We start from the raw sequence: 16,390 nt of genomic DNA on the forward strand, positions 1-16,390 counted from the left end.
CTGGCCTAGGGGAAAATTTTTAATGGGGGTTTTAAAGTAATTTTAAATTAATTAGACCAATTATTAATATTTGTTTTTAATTATGTTTTAATCTGTAGTTTTGGGATTTGCATTTTTATCTGGTTGTTAGCCGCCCTGAGTCCGCAAGGAGAAGGGCGGGATATAAATATAAACAATAAATAAATAAATAAATAAATACTGAACAAGCACTCTTCGTTATTTAATATGATTCCATGATGTCTTATTTCAACCATCGATGCTTTTTCTTTAAAATATATGAAATATAAGAAAGCAGGGGCAATCAAACTCCTGCAGAAATGGAGGTGGTTACTCCTTTGTTAATCTGTTTTATAGATAGATTCCTATGTGTAGGAGGCATAGGGAGTGACCTTGACCGACAGGAAAAAGAGCTGCTTAAGCAGGGCTTGAGCTCAGGCCAGCAAAGTAATTTGAGAAAACGGGGCCTTCCCTAACTCATGTAGATGACCTGAGGGAGAGGGAAACACATTCAGACTTGCAAGATTCTATAACTATAGCTCAGTGATGGCGAATCTTTTAGAGACTGAATGCCCAAAAACTGACCCCGCCCCCGCTCCACCCCCTGCCCTGTCCCCATTCCGCCCCTACCCCGCCTGCCCGTAGGGCCACTCACCGCCTCCAGGGCCCGCCGCAGATCACCCAGCAGCACCATGGTGGCCACGCTCTCTGCCCGTGCCCCGCAGCATCAACTGTGCACGATGGGGCATGAGGGCAGAGTCTTGTCTACTCTGTCTGGCTGCCATGTCCTTGGCTGCACTGCTCCGCGTGGGCCACACTTGGGGGCGACTCTCCTCCAGGGGGCCTACTGGTGAGGAGGGAGTCGCGGGGGAGGCAAGGCTGGGGCAACGGCATGTGTGCTTACAGAGAGGGCTCTGAGTGCCGCCTCTGGCACCCGTGCCATAGGTTCGCCACCACTGCTATAGCTCTTACAATAAAAGTAGTCCCGTCCTATATAGCCTTGTTTTCTATATGATCTACTTTGTAAGGTTGACATATAGGTGTTTCTGTGAATCTGAACTTAGGAAAATTCTTTCCCCCGTTGCTAGTTAGTTAGTTAGTTAGTTAGTTAGTTAGTTAGTTAGTTAGTTAGTTAGTTAGTTAGTTAGTTAGTTAGTTAGTTAGTTAGTTAGTTAGTTAGTTAGTTAGTTACTTACTATGTTTGCTTGTTTCCAGTCTTTGTTTGGGTGTCTTAATTTCCCATTAGTTTAACATTTGGAGCATCGTAAAAGGCAGCTGGTGTTAATTGTTTCCTTTTGCAGGTTATGGGGAAAACTCTTTGGAAAACCGTTTGTGGAAAGCCTGTCTTCTCATCACCCCATTGTGACAAAGATTACGTGTATGTTGGCTGCGTGGATGGAAATTTATACTGCTTTAGTCACTTTGGAGAAAAGGTTAAAATTATTGTATTATTGAATAGTTGAAACTTCTACCACAATTAGTTGAATCTGGTTTTTTTTACTATTAACTTCAGATTTGGTTTTTATGTTGCCCATAGAAGCTTTTTCTTTAATATCTGCCATTTTACATCCCACAATAGTCCATTAAATATCTGTGAGGAGCCCCAAAATAGCACCAGAAGCTACAGCATTGTTTCAAACTTTCTCACAATATATACTGTAAGAATCAGGCCAGGTGCCAGAACGGTGCTTATATCAGGGCTTTTCAACCAGTGGTACGGGTACCACCTGTGGTACATTGGCACCTGGCAGATGGTACATGACCATCCTAGAAAAGTGGTAATGGGGGAGGGGAATGAGCTGAACTGGTGGCAGCACCGCACAAGCCTGAGCGAGAGATGGCTGGAGCTGCAGGGCGGTCAGGGCTCAACGGAAGCACCAGGATCAGTGCCGCTTTCCAGCTGATCGGCGCTTCGGGGCTGTCAGGGCTCAGTGGAAGCACCAGGATCAGCACCAGGATCCAGCTGGAGCTCGGTGCTGATCCTGGCACTTCTGCTGAGCCCAGAAGAAGCGCCGATCAGCTGGAATGTTGCAGCATCTCCAGGGTCTTATGGTTTACCTTCAGATGCTTGGCAACGGATTCATATTTATGACGGTCACAGTGTCCCAGGGTCATGTGACGTGACCAAAACCTGCTGCAACCACCCAGCAGACGGGGGGAATAAAAACCAAACACCCCCCACCCCACCCCCGCTGCCAATCCTCAACAGAAATGCTCACAACAGTGGAAACCTCAGACAGTAGGAAGAGCGCCGCTGTGTGGCAGGAAGGTGTCTTGCTCGGCTGTGGCTTGGGGGGCACTTTTTTCAGTGCCATTGTAACTTCGAACAGTCACTAAGTGAACTGTTGTAAGTCAAGGACTACCTGTACTTTATCACTTTTTTCCTCTCTTTTTTTTTGGTCATCAAGTTTGACCTTGCTAGGTGACTGGTGGTACTCGGATGTTGTCATATCCTAAAAGTGGTACAATGGGTGAAAAGATTGAAAAGTCTTGTCTTATACAACATGGACCTTGTATCAGTCATAGAGTGGGGCAATTTAGGATGGGTTTGAAACTCTCTTTGAGAAAAGAATACGGTGAGAATTTTGCTTTTGATTTGTAGTTCCAGAATACAGAAAAATACAAGACATTATCAATGCAAGCAAAATGGCACTCCTCTGGGTTATTTTTCTAATCCTTTGACACTTAACGTAGAAACTCTTGGTGGGAGAAAGGAAAATTGGATCCATTATTGATAGCTTCTCCATTAAAACAATACTGAATGTTGTGACTGGGTAGTTGGTTCTGAGATTGTGAGGAATTGAGATGAAGTCATTGTTGCTGCTGTCACACTTTCCTATGGCCCAGGATCTTTTTTCTATTGTACCCATGGTAGCCATCTGATATAAAGAGCCAACTGATTAATGTTCGTATCATTCTTGGTCTCTCTTGATTATACTTCATTTAGCGCCTTCCATTTCCATTCCTTTTTTTCCTCTTTGCTTCATTTCTTTTCACAATGCATTCTGCTCTTTTGAATTGCCTAAAGACATTTTTGAATTGCTCTTTAAAAATCCTTCTTTCTTGTTCATTTGTTCTTCCTGCCAATCGTTCATTATCATTAGCTTCTGTTTTTTCAACCATGTAAATAATTGCAAAGAATGCATACTTACGTGGCTTTGTCATTTTCCTGTGTATTTAAACATTTTGCTTTTTTATAACTATGTAAGCAACTCTCCCATATATATCTTGATCCCATTTGGGCTCTACTGATAGGGAATGGCTGGATGGCTCGATAGATAGATAGATAGATAGATAGATAGATAGATAGATAGATAGATAGATAGATAGATAGATAGATAGATAGATAGAGATAGATAGATAGATAGATAGATAGATAGATAGATAGATAGATAGATAGATAGATAGATAGATAGATAGATAGATAGATAGATCACTGTCCATCTTGAATTAGATAGATACATAGATAGATAGATAGATAGATGGATGGATGGATGGATGGATGGATGGATGGATGGATGGATGGATGGATGGATGGATGGATAGATAGATAGATAGATAGATAGATAGATAGATAGATAGATAGATAGATGATAGATAGATAGATAGATAGATAGATAGATAGATAGATCACTGTCCATCTTGAATACGATAGATAGATAGATAGATAGATAGATAGATAGATAGATAGATAGATAGATAGATAGATAGATAGATCACTGTCCATCTTGAATACGATATAGACAGACAGACAGACAGACAGACAGACAGACAGACATAGATAGATAGATAGATAGATAGATAGATAGATAGATCACTGTCCATCTTGAATTAGATAGATAGATAGATAGATAGATAGATAGATAGATAGATAGATAGATAGATAGATAGATAGATGATAGATAGATAGATAGATCACTGTCCATCTTGAATACGATAGATAGATAGATAGATAGATAGATAGATAGATAGATAGATAGATAGATAGATAGATAGATAGATAGATAGATAGATAGATCACTGTCCATATTGAATTAGATAGATAGATAGATAGATAGATAGATAGATAGATAGATAGATAGATAGATAGATAGATAGATAGATCACTGTCCATATATAATAAGTAGCATAGTGACACCATAGTGACTGAGACTGTACCAAACTGGACTGAGGAAGCCTTTGCTATGATCTAAAGAAACCCTTTAATTCCCCATACTGATTCCTATGACAGACTGAGTAAATTTACATTTCTTCCATTCTAGTGAAATTCTGTAAAGCTAATAACCCAGTTTGTAAAGAGTGCAGTTTGGACACCCTCGTGCTGATTTCTGCAGAATTGTGTGGGCTTTGTCCTTTTATAATGACAGAACTCTCCTGGAAATGTTGAGGCATTCTGGGTTTTTTTTTTCAAATGTCACAAGAACCAACAGCATTTCTGTATTTCCTGTGCTAAAACATTGGGAAGGTGGAGAATCAGGAACTGGTTGCAATGCATCCCACTCCACATCTAAATTAACAGAAAGATAGTTGAACTGTTTTCCAAGCTAAGAATCTGGCCAAGAGATGCATCTCTAGTAGTTATCTGGATTGTTTTCGGTTTAAAAAAAGCTCACATACTGAAAATTTCTTGTTGTCCTTGTATGGAAGCTGTTCTATGAAAAAACTTCCATTATATTTAGGGTTACTTTTTCTGCAATATTTCCAGCAATTAGTTAAATGCCTCAAGTTGGCCCAGTCCCTAGTTGAATGGGTCAGTGATTGTCATCTCAGTCTCTCCTCTGCAGAAATCTGTAGCTCTTCCAAGACCATCTAGTTTCATTTTAACCATCTTCAATAATTTCATTTTATTTGCAAACATGATTACAGCCTGGATCATTTATAATTCTAAATCATTTCTAAACCAGCAAGCTATTCTGTACAGTTGCTTAACAGACCCCACTCTTTACATACATACATACATAAAGGATGTAAGGAACATTCATTTACTTCTAGAGTCTGGTTTCAGTTTTTTTAAAACTTGTTACTAATTCATAAGAGGACCCAACTTGTTGCTACCTGCTTGTTTTGTGATATGCATTCTATCGGAGGTTCTTTTTATTGTGATTTTAAATCATCCTGGAAAGATTTGACCATCTTGGTTTTGTTGGAACTTTCTTTTGAAATCAACCGTGATTGCTAGGCTTGAGGTCCTGAGAGTTGCTCACTTAGCAACCTGTTGAAATTGATCTTGATGTTAAGTGATAGATTGTTCTACAGTACAATGATCTATGCTGTTGGAGAAATATGCATTGACCAAGACTATGCTAGAGAAATGATTGTCCAAATTATCACTGCACTATCTTCATTTCCAGTATAACCTTGGTATACTCCCCAGGGAACCATGGTACAATTCTCGTTCTACTAAATTACTTGTGGTTCCATGAAATATATCCTTTTAAAACGTTCTAGTTTGTTTGGCATGCCCAATTGGATCACTGCTGATTCTAAATTGAAACAATTTGCTATATGTTCAGCAGGCCCTCTCAATAAGCAAAAAATATACAAAAATGGAATTCATTTGTTTTTGAGTATGATATATATTGAGATATATAATGAATTAGAAGAATTAGCCCATTTCTTAGATATTTTGTAAACATGGCGATAAAAGTTGAATGCTTGTATGTGCATCATAAACTCATAACAATGTATGCAATGATTCCGTCACACTAAGTGAAATTTCAATAACCTGTTTAATTTCTTATCACTGTCCTACAGGTTTGGGCATTTTCCAGCAGTGGACCAATCTTTTCATCACCCTGTGTTTCTCCTTTTTCCAGAGATATATTCTTTGGGTCCCATGACTGCTTTATTTATTGCTGTAACAGGGAAGGAAATGTATTATGGAAGTTTGAAACAACATCAAGAGTTTATGCAACTCCATTTGTTTTCTGTAGTCCTAATTTGGACAGTAAAACATTTCTGGTAGTGACATCTACAGATGGCAGAATATGGATCCTGAATGCTAAGACTGGAGTGGCCGAAGGTAGAGGAGAACTTCCAGGAGAGATCTTCTCTTCTCCTGTCACCTGGGGATCGACCATTGTTGTAGGATGTAGAAACAATTATCTTTATTGTTTAGATCTATGTTTATCTAAAGCTAATAGAACTCTGTAACAATGAGCTTTTAAAGTTTTTTAATTTTCTACTTGAGAGCTAAATGTTTCCTCAGTATGAACTTTTTGGTCCAATATTTAGGGGAACAACACTAATTTGGCACTTGATTTAAAGCATTTTAAAGTACCAAGTCAAAACCCGTAGAAATCTGGGAGTTAAGTGCTGTGTATGGAGTGTTACATCCAAAATAGAGTATGATTCTTCTGGAAACCAGACGGATGAATATTTATTTATTTAAAAATTTAACACATTGCATAGCTAAATATAACATATTTTGGCAGAAATGATTTGGGGGTTGCGACTAGGGTGCGGGCTTAAGGCCCAAAATTAGGCTGTGTGAAAAATGTTATTGGATATTGCACATATCTAAAGAAATTACATGTTCAAGTTCAGGAGATTTTGGTATATGATAAATCTTACAGTATACTAAAATTCTAAGTATAATTATGAAGGTTGGAAAGATATTATCAAAAGACTAAGAGTTTATGACATCAATTTCAGAGAATATGCAAGATTTCCTTTCTTATAGTTGTTCTTTTTATTTAAGGTGCTATAACAAGGATATTATAATATAATATTCTTTATAATCATATGATTATCATTATATAATGATATTGCTATATGGCATTGGTGGCGAACCTATGGCACGGGTGCCAGAGGCGGCACTCAGAGCCCTCTCTGTGGGCACGCGCACCGTCACCCCAGTCCTAGGCCTTCAGCTGGGTTTTATAAAACCTTTTCGCTTTAGGCCTCCACCGCCGTGTGCAAAAAAAAAAAAAGTTTCAATCAGTCAATTCAACTTCTCGCGGGGAAAAAAAATCTTGCAAAGTTGGAATTGATTGATTGAACTTTTTAGTCCCACCCAGTCTGCCGTTACCACCGCAGCCACGCCCAGCCAATGGGCCACGCCCACCCGGCACCCGACGATGCATAAGTGGGTTTTGGGTTGCAGTTTGGGCACTCGGTCTCTAAAAGGTTCGCCATGACTGCTATATGGTATGGAACAGTAATACCCTACAAAGAATAATTATACATAGGAACCTTTTGAAATATGGATTCTAATTGAATCATTGTATGTCTTAATGGAAGGCCTAAAGACAGCAAAACAGGATTTCCAAAATTATGATTGGTTTATTTACCACTTTACCAAAAAGAAGCCAGCCATCTTACTACCTAGTGTGATCTTGAAGAATTGATCATCCATTTCGAAACTGGGTTTTCCTTGGTCTCGAAGACATTTCAGCAAAACTCTTGAGAGAAAAGCATTGCTCAGTCACCCTTTTTTTCTCCTCTCCTTGTACAATTGAGTCCAAAATTTCTGTTGTAAGCGAGATCTCTGTTCAGTGAATTTTGTCCCATTTTACAACCTTTCTTGCCACACTTGTTAAGCGAATCACTGCAGTTGTTAGGTGAATCTGGTTTCCCCATTGACTTCGCGTGTCACAAAAGACGATCACATAATCCCGGTACACTGCAACCGTCATAAATATGAGTCAGTTGACAAGTATCTGGATTTTGATCATGTGACTCATGAGAATTTTGCAGTGGTCGTAAGTGTAAAAATGATCATATGTCACTTTTTTCAGCGCCCTTGTGACTTCGAACAGTCACTAAACGAATTATTGTAAGTTGAGGACTCCCTACCTCCAAGGTCCCTTCCAACTTTATTAGTAATAGTAGTAGTAGTAGTAGTAATGCCAAGTATAGTTGTAATAAATGTGTTTCCTCCCATTACTAATTATCAAGGATGGCTTTACTAAAAGTTTACTTAACTCTTTCACAGCTTTATGATTTTTTGAAATGACTCAGCAAATAAATAAAAAGTATTTTCTATAGAAACACAGCTATTTTTATTTATATAGAACAGGTTTTCAGTGATGGACCATTTACATTAAAATTGTGACGATCAAAAACTGAAAATAGAAATTCTACTAACATATCCTTTTAGTCATTGTTAATTTTGCCCTGGTTGTAATATCTTCTAAAAACAGTTTTATTCATATATTAATTCAGGCTCTTGTTTTAAGGTAACCAGACACATTTCACAAAAGATAATGAATAAATAAACCTCCCAACTTTCAGCATATTATAGTTTAATTGGAATTAAAATGATATTAGTATAAGAAACAATTGCACTTTAAAACATTTGAAAAATTAAAAAAGTACACAAAACAAAATCCACAATTATACATGTTTATAATTTTATACACCACTTTATGAACAATTGAGGTTAATCATAACCTCAAACAATATTTTGCCTTTATCTAGAAAAAGTTACGCCCAACGCCTGTTAGTGTATAGGATAATTCAGTCACTGCTGATATTAGCTCCACTAATGCCAACCAGGCTTGGATATGATTAACTGTCTCTGGGTAAGGACCAAGTGTATGTTACAAAATAAAAATAAAATTGAGACCACATTGTGCAGAGTGGTTTGATCAGTTTTAAAATGTTGGAAGTTATTCCAGGTTTGTTTGTTTATTACGCAAGGCGGCAACAAAGCTTTAAGCAAAGTAACACTTCATTGGTATTTAGTGCAAAAGTTCAAGTTGAGCTTATGTGAAATGACAATGTTAAAACAGGCTGATAGAGATGTTTACAAACAAAGTATTTTATGTAGCCCAGCTTTGATCCAATCACTGATGCAGAAATCGAGACTGTTAGTACAAAACTCTGTTGCACGGAGGGCCAACAGGAATGCCTCCGTATGTGCGGATCAGCAGAGAATGCAATCCACCTGCTGTCTCACATCACCTGTTAGATAGAGCAAAAGGAAAGGATGCACCATTGCTGTCCAGGAATCTTTTAATGCTGAAGGCTAATTAGGGCTATACGTGTTGATAATAAATATGTTGGGAGTAAAATTGGGAGAACAGAGAAGCAAAGGTCCTATGGCCCCTTTACTCTTGTCCTGCTTCCCTGGACTGAATACAGTTTTAATTCACTATGGATCCTCATGCTTGAAAAGACTGCTTTAGAACTATTTACAGACTATAAGCTCTGCATTAACCATCTCTAGAATTATTTTGGGAGTTTTCCCCCCCTTTTCTCATGCAAATGACACCCACTTCCCCCGTAAAATTACCTGTTTTGCCCTTTCTGCCTCACCAATTTCCTCCACCCCGATCCCCTTTACTCCAACTCTGTTCTCCCAATCTAGAAGTCTCGTTGAGTTGGAGGAAATTTGAGAGATGTATACTATTTTTTTTTTTTTTTTTGCAATTGCATGTTGACACAAGTATATGCACATTAAAATGCTTGTAAAAATGCTGTAGGCCACCTTAGGAGTAGGGAATTGTGTTACCTTAGTCACAAGAAGCCTTTGCTAAATTTGCATCCACGTCCACTATATGTTATTTGTAGCATATTTAGTAGACGCTGTTCCTGGGGTCACCTAATCAAACATCACCTTGTCTCCGATAATGAAATCTGTAAATTGTGGGTGAGCAAGACTGAAATCCAGAAGAAACTCAAACTGTTCTTGAATTGAACAGCCAGATGAAGATATTTTACTGTTCCTAAAGATCACTTAGCTGCCATGAGGATGAATAAGAATTAACTCACTGTTACACTGGATGAAATCTTCACTCTTGATGTGAATGGCAAAAAAAAAAAGAGAGATAATTTTTCATTCTTCAAACCACCACCTTGGCTCTATATACTGAGTTACTAGGAGATCCTAAATGCATCCTTGAAGTTGTATTTCTAATAAGACTTTTCTGACCTGAAACAAGATGAGTTGTATGTCCTGAGTTCACATAAAATACCAAAGCGACAATGGCTACAAGAATAAGTTTCTTTGGGACAGTTACTCAGCTATCAAACTTAGCATCCTTGTGCTTCTCCATAAACACAACAAACATTTTCTCTGCCTGTTCAGTAAAGGCATCTGTTTGGTTGTCTTGGACCAAAATTCCTTGGATTAATGTTTTTGCTGATTCCAGATACATAGTGCGTGGGTTGGTTTTTGTTGTTGTTTTGAGGTGGAAGTTTTGAATGAGAATGTAGCTTGGTAGACTGCACTTTTATCTTAAAAGTGTTTTCATCCTAAACTGATGTTACAATTATGAGAAACAGAAATTCTGAATTCAAATTCTGTCTTGACCATTTTTTTTTACCCGGCAATCTGAAGTTTGGTGCAATAGAACACTATTTTCAAAATATTTACATGTCTAACTGGAAAATATAAAGCAATACTTAGGGGTAAAGAATTCGCATTTTCCTTACAATTATTTTTTCAAATCAAAGGCTTTCGTAATATCAGTCGTCAGAAGAGCCCACATGTCTATAAAACAGCAGCTGGCAGGAATTTGGCAGTCCCAATTCAGTTTCCCTAGTTAAACCAATTCCATAATCTTGAATCAGATCTAATTCCAGGTCAAAAAGTAATATCTATTAACAGAATAGCTATACTTTCACCTACTCTCATTAACAGAAATGCTCTGCTAATAGTTTGCAAAGGTAATGTGCAGTACATACATCTTACTGGAATGAAGTGTAAAGGGGCTAGATCAGTGATGGTGAACCTTTTAGACACCGAGTGCCCAAAACCACTCCACCCCCTGCCCTGCCCCCTGCCCCGCCTACTCCACCCCACCTCCTGCCCCCTGCAGGGCCACTTACCGCCTCCACGGCCTGCCGCAGCACATCGCCCAGGCAGCCCTGCAGCACCATGGCGGCCATGCAGCAGATGATGCTGTGGGGGCGGAGTCTTGTACCTGCTGCCTGGCTGCCATGTCCTTGGCTGCGCTTCTCCGCATGGGCCACAACCGGGTGTGACTCTCCTCCGGGGGAGCTGCTGGTGAGGAGGGGGCCGTTGGAGGTGGGGCTGGGGTGACTGCATGCGTGCCTACAGAGAGGGCTCTGAGTGCTGCCTCTGGCACATGTGCCATAGGTTCGCCACCACTGGGCTAGATTTTCCACCCTATTGTCTGCTGCCCTCCAGATGTTAAAACTCAACATTTCTGAAAGATAACAGACTGGAGAAAGTTGGACTAGCCTCTTTCAGATAACATGAATGGCTGGGGTCCAGAGTGTCCACCAAGTATGGTGCAAAAGCCAAGATGGTGTCACTGAAGCTCCACCCATTGTTTATGGGTAACATTTGTAGCTGCCGCCTGGACATCTGGGGATAATTTTTAAGTATATTTTTTCTCTCTTTTTTTGTACATCAGTTTTTTTTCTTTTTTGTTGTTAGTGCTGGATGTCCGTTTTTGTTTTGTTTGTTTTTCTGTTTTGTATTTTACCTTTTATGATAAAGACTGGAAATCCTAATACACTTCTCTCCAAATACAGTTGAGTTACTTATTCAGTATAGTGTTATTGTACAGGGAGTGAGGATAAAATAGAGGAGAGAAGAAGAGACAAGATATCCTGACTTTCCGTAGAATGAGGAGGCATATATAAATAAATAAGTTAAAATACTAATGTTGCATTAATATATTTCTGGATACGAGGGAAATGAAAATATAATAATGCAGTTTGCACAGGCTGTTGATGGCTTGGAGAATCATTTAGAGAAATACAAGTAGGGACTCTTTGATGTAACGCAACTTGAGTGTGTTAATTACCGAATCATTAAATACATTTGAGAAGCGTGACTAATGTTCAAAACTAAAAACCTCAGGAAAAACTCGTTAGGATTTTTTAAAAATGGTGCTTTCATTATTCCCAAATTACATTTCATCAGAGGCAAATTATTCAAAGTTATCTCGTAACTATGGCAGAAGCAGATCTTTCTTATTCCTGTACCTGAGTGGCATTTGTAAAATGTCCAAGTAAAAATAATATCTTTACCGGGAAGCTGACATTCAACAACACTGAAGCAGTGATTCTTAAAAGTGGCTTGAAACTCAAAATACCTGCTTAAACATTCCCCTCATGATCAACAGTTCAATGTCTCTGAATGGACAAAGTACGCCCTTAAATGTGTTCGGGAGCATTTGAGAATAGGAGTAAAAAAGGAGACAGCTCCCCAACCAGAGTAAAACACAAAAGCGAGATCCGTTTACTTGATGATCTGAGGACAGTCGCTCCACGCTTTCGCTTTTCTCTTGGCCAAGGCCAGCCAAGCAGGTTCAGTTGAGACGGGGTTCGCATCCGGCGTAGAGAATCTCTTGGTGACCTCTTTAGCCAAAGGGGACGATGAAAGGGAATCCGTGATCTCCACTGTGAGAGAATGAGGGAAAGGGAAACTGTTAACTGGACCATTGCGGAAATCTGTTACGTTAAGCCTGCCTTCCCTTGAGCAGAGCCCTTGGCATTTCGTTAGGGCAGCAAAGAAGCCGAGAACCAAGATCACAAGAGTCAAACAGCAACAAAGTATTTCGGGAGCAACTCTCGTGGTTCCAGTTTTACCTCACGAAGTAGACAGAAGCGTAGGTGCTCTGCAGAATAATAAAAATTATCTGAAGCACAGCTCTCCTTCCCACGCTGATAAGAGATTATTAGAACTGAAAGGCAGAAGCAACCGAAATTAAATGATATTTTTGCTATGTTTATTTTTAAGTATTATTGCTTTTTGGGTCTTCCTTACTTCCGTGGGGGTGGGGGGGGTGTTTTGGGGGGAGGATAGGCTTCCACACAGCACCCTAAGCATGGACTTTACTAGTTAAAAGGCCACAGGTTACCTGGCAGAGAAAGAAAAATATGTTGGATAATAATAATAATAATAATAATAATAAATTTAATTTATATGCCGCCCTTCTCCCGACGGGACTCAGGGCGGCGCACAACATATACCCAGCAAATACCCCAAAACCAAGAATATGTCACCGATAGGCAGACTTTCAAATGTCTGCGTATCTGTAACACATTCTTGGTTTTGGGTTCTGGTTTAAGACGGTCTCTTAAAGCAACTGGTACGCTGAACACAGGTTAAGACACTTGCCTGCAGAGAAATCAAAATTTGTTTCTGCTATGTTCTTTTCTGTATATGATAACACAACAGCTGAAAATTTGTTTTTTTCCTTTATAATTTCACCAAGGTTTAATAGGAAGGCAAGAAGTTAACAGATGATATTTTTTTTAATTTGCCGATTAACATTACCAATAATGGAGTCTTTTACGGTTTGGGCAAAACAGCAGTCAATTTTCCACCAAGAGGTTGGCTTTCATTTCTTCTCCGTACATGTAAGATGAAGTTAAGTGTTCAAGGAAGTGAGGAAGAAGAGGAAGAATTCAGTGCTATGTTTTAATGAGTGAATTTCACAGCATCCACAGAGGTAGTCAGATAAATCCAGATTTTAAAAGATGAATGCGGTGACATTATGACATTGTCCCTGTTTTGTATTTGTGGGTGGCCACGATGGTGGATATGAGTAAGAATAGGATGGATACCAGGCTCGTATCCTATAGAAGGCTAGGCAAAATTGCATTTAAGATTATTCCCACCTTCATGGGAACAGCCGCTAAATCTATTCATTGATTAAAGAGGTATCACCCTGAATTCTTGCCCAAATCAGAGGCTCCAGGAAGAGGAGTCGACCGATTCGTGACTGCACAGAATACAGAATTGCTCTTTCCTTTTACAGCTTAGCCCTTGACTTACAACAGTTCATTTAGTGACCGTTCAAAGTTACAATGGCACTGAAAAATGTGACTTAGGACCGTTTTTCACACTTAGGATCCTTGCAGCATCCCTGTGGTCATGTGAACAGAATTCAGATGCTTGGCAATTGGTTCATACTTATGACTGTTGTTGTGCCCCAAGGTCATGTGATCATTTTTTTGGACCTTCTGACAAGTCAGTGGGAAAGCCAGAATCACTTAACAACCGGGTTACTAACTTAACAACTGCAGGGATTCACTTAACACGGCAAGACAACTTGTGAAATGAGGTAAAACTCACTTAACAAATATCTTGAAATTTTGTTCTCAGTGGTGGCTGTAAGTTGAGCAGTAAGTTGAGAAGTAAATGATTCAGTGATGCTGTTTTAATTGGTCAGATATTGCCTTTATCTGGATGCAATCCAAAGTATTTTTTGAATTTGATATTTGGAAGATTGCCTTTCAAAAGAGGATAAAATAAGTATACATTATGGTGCTTAATTTAGATCTTCCACAACAATAACTTATTCTGATGGTTATGGCTCTTTTATATGAATGAGCTCCATCATTTAACGTTATTTTATGTTACTAGCAGAGCAACAATAAATTATATGAAGTGCATACAATTTTATGGAGACCTGCCTATTGGGTCCTGCCTTTCCATAAAATAAAATTAGCCCACTCCCTCTGCCTTTATCACCCAAAGCTATTGCTTATTTTTTTAATCAGTGAATTGGTTTTTAAGCCTGAATGACAGCATTTAAGAACTATTCAAAAGGAGCCATAATTAAGAAGCAGAATAATCTGGAGACAATTTCTTCAGTAAACTTCGTGGAACAACCCATTTATTATATCACCACATCATTTGCTTACCATAATAACTTATAATCGCTTAATATCTTAACTGTCGGCCACATTTGTATCCAGGCTATATTTATTAATTGAGAAAAAGCAAGTTTGGACTTGGAATTTGCTTCCCTTTGACCTGGATGACTGAAAATCTCCACAGATATTTAGCTATGCCCTTTGGGATGAACACCCTTCAAAAGGTGCGGGAGTATGAATGGATTTCCAGAAAAAATGGCGGATGACAGGATTCAGGTGACCTTGAAGGCACAGGTAAACCTCCAAGTGGCCTGCGCAACTCTCAGAAAGAGTGCTAACAACCAGATGACTGCAAGGAATATCAACCTTTCCATTCTCCACCATTCAGTCAGAACTGAAGAAGCTTCTTGAGTGAGAAGTGAAATGTCTTCAAGCAAAACAAGAAAGTCTAGTTGCCTTTTGAAAGAAAGCACCTTTGGGACAGTGAAAAACCTACGACCGTTTTTCACACTTATGACCGTTGCAGCATCCTGATGGTCATACGATCAAAATTTGGATGCTGGGCAACTGATTCACATTTATGACGGTCGCAGTGTCCCAGGGTCATGTCATGACCCTTTGGGACCTTCTGACAAGCAAAGTCAATGGGGAAGCCAGATTCACTTAACAACTGTGTTACTAATTTAACAACTGCAGTGATTCACTTAACAACTGTGGCAAGAAAAGTTGTGAAATGGGGCAACAGAAAATTTGGGCTCAGCTGTGGTCGTACGTCGAGGACTATCTGTATGAGACACGCTCCTGCGTTTCTTAATTTAAGCAATCTCTCATTCTGTTCATCGCTTTCTTGGAAAAAGGCTTGTTTTCCTAAAAAAAAATCCTTAACTGTACTATGAAAGATACCGGCACATTGGAAATACACAAGTCAACAAAGTCTTACATATTCAACCATCTCAGAAATAAAATTGCAGCCACAATCGCGGCGCAAAATGTAAATCATACCTGTGACCGATGAAGGCAGAGTATTCGATTTTTTGAGCTGTTCTCTGCGTTCAAATCTTGATGTGGCCGTCTCGATTTTTTTCTCCTCTTCCGAGACTGTGGATTTTTGCAGTATGTTTGACTTGCTCGTATTATTGCTTTTATTATCTGCCAACTGGTTGTTCATGCTGGCCTAATGTAAAAAGCAACAGTACAAACGTGCTAAATATCAATATGTTTACAGCGCATACTCATATATGTTGACTCAAAAGTAGAAAGCATGGACCAAGGACGAGTTAGAGAGCACTTGTAAATGCTTGCTATTGTTCTGTCCCCCGTCCGACTCACACACCCCAACCAGTCAGCCGAGGGCTGAGAAACTGCTCAGCACAGCCAAATACAAATGAACACTTGGCAGCAACTCTGTGGCTGCCTGCCAAGGCTTTTACTGACAACACAATACAAACATACGATAAGTCCAGGATAAATTGCCGGAGTGCTGCAACAGGAGATTCAGCAAAATTGTTCGTCACAAAAGTTTCAAACGGCACACCCCTTGCTTATATAGCCTGTGGGGTGTGGCCCAGTGACTCAGCTGAAATCTCTGGCACGACGTTTCAGCTGCTGCGCACGCTTGTCCCTCCGACGCTGGTGTGGATCCAGCCAAGACGTATCCTCCTCGGAGTTCGATACACCTGGCTCCTGGCCAATCCCAGAAGCACCTGGCTCCTGGCCAATCCCAGAAGCACCGGGCTCCTGGCCAATCTCCTCTCCGTCGGAAGGCACCGAAGGCCGCACCAGAGGGGAAGGTCCTGGAGAGGGAGGCCTGGCCATCTCCTCTCCTTCATGTTCAGAGCCTTCCTCCTCTGATGAGAGGGACCCACAG

General features: G+C 39.7%; 2 protein-coding genes across 2 annotated transcripts in view; one reads left to right on the forward strand and one right to left on the reverse strand.

Moving 5' to 3' along the window:
* Nucleotides 1-6,381, forward strand: part of AASDH (aminoadipate-semialdehyde dehydrogenase) — a 28,361-nt gene extending 21,980 nt beyond the window's left edge. Inside the window, 2 exon segments of the mRNA XM_029286643.1 lie at nucleotides 1,299-1,430; nucleotides 5,752-6,381. Of these exon segments, the coding sequence (XP_029142476.1) occupies nucleotides 1,299-1,430; nucleotides 5,752-6,150 (531 nt within the window). The 3' untranslated portion in view covers nucleotides 6,151-6,381.
* Nucleotides 6,382-12,122: 5,741 nt separating this feature from the next.
* The window catches only part of KIAA1211 (KIAA1211 ortholog), a gene marked incomplete at its 5' end in the record, with an annotated part of 12,459 nt that continues 8,191 nt past the window's right edge, over nucleotides 12,123-16,390 (reverse strand). Inside the window, 2 exons of the mRNA XM_029286642.1 lie at nucleotides 12,123-12,318; nucleotides 15,526-15,697. Of these exons, the coding sequence (XP_029142475.1) occupies nucleotides 12,158-12,318; nucleotides 15,526-15,697 (333 nt within the window). The remainder of the gene's footprint in view (nucleotides 12,319-15,525; nucleotides 15,698-16,390) is intronic.

Source organism: Protobothrops mucrosquamatus, unplaced genomic scaffold (assembly GCF_001527695.2).
Source record: "Protobothrops mucrosquamatus isolate PMUCROS unplaced genomic scaffold, P.Mucros_1.0 scaffold4379, whole genome shotgun sequence".
Taxonomy (NCBI): domain Eukaryota; kingdom Metazoa; phylum Chordata; class Lepidosauria; order Squamata; family Viperidae; genus Protobothrops; species Protobothrops mucrosquamatus.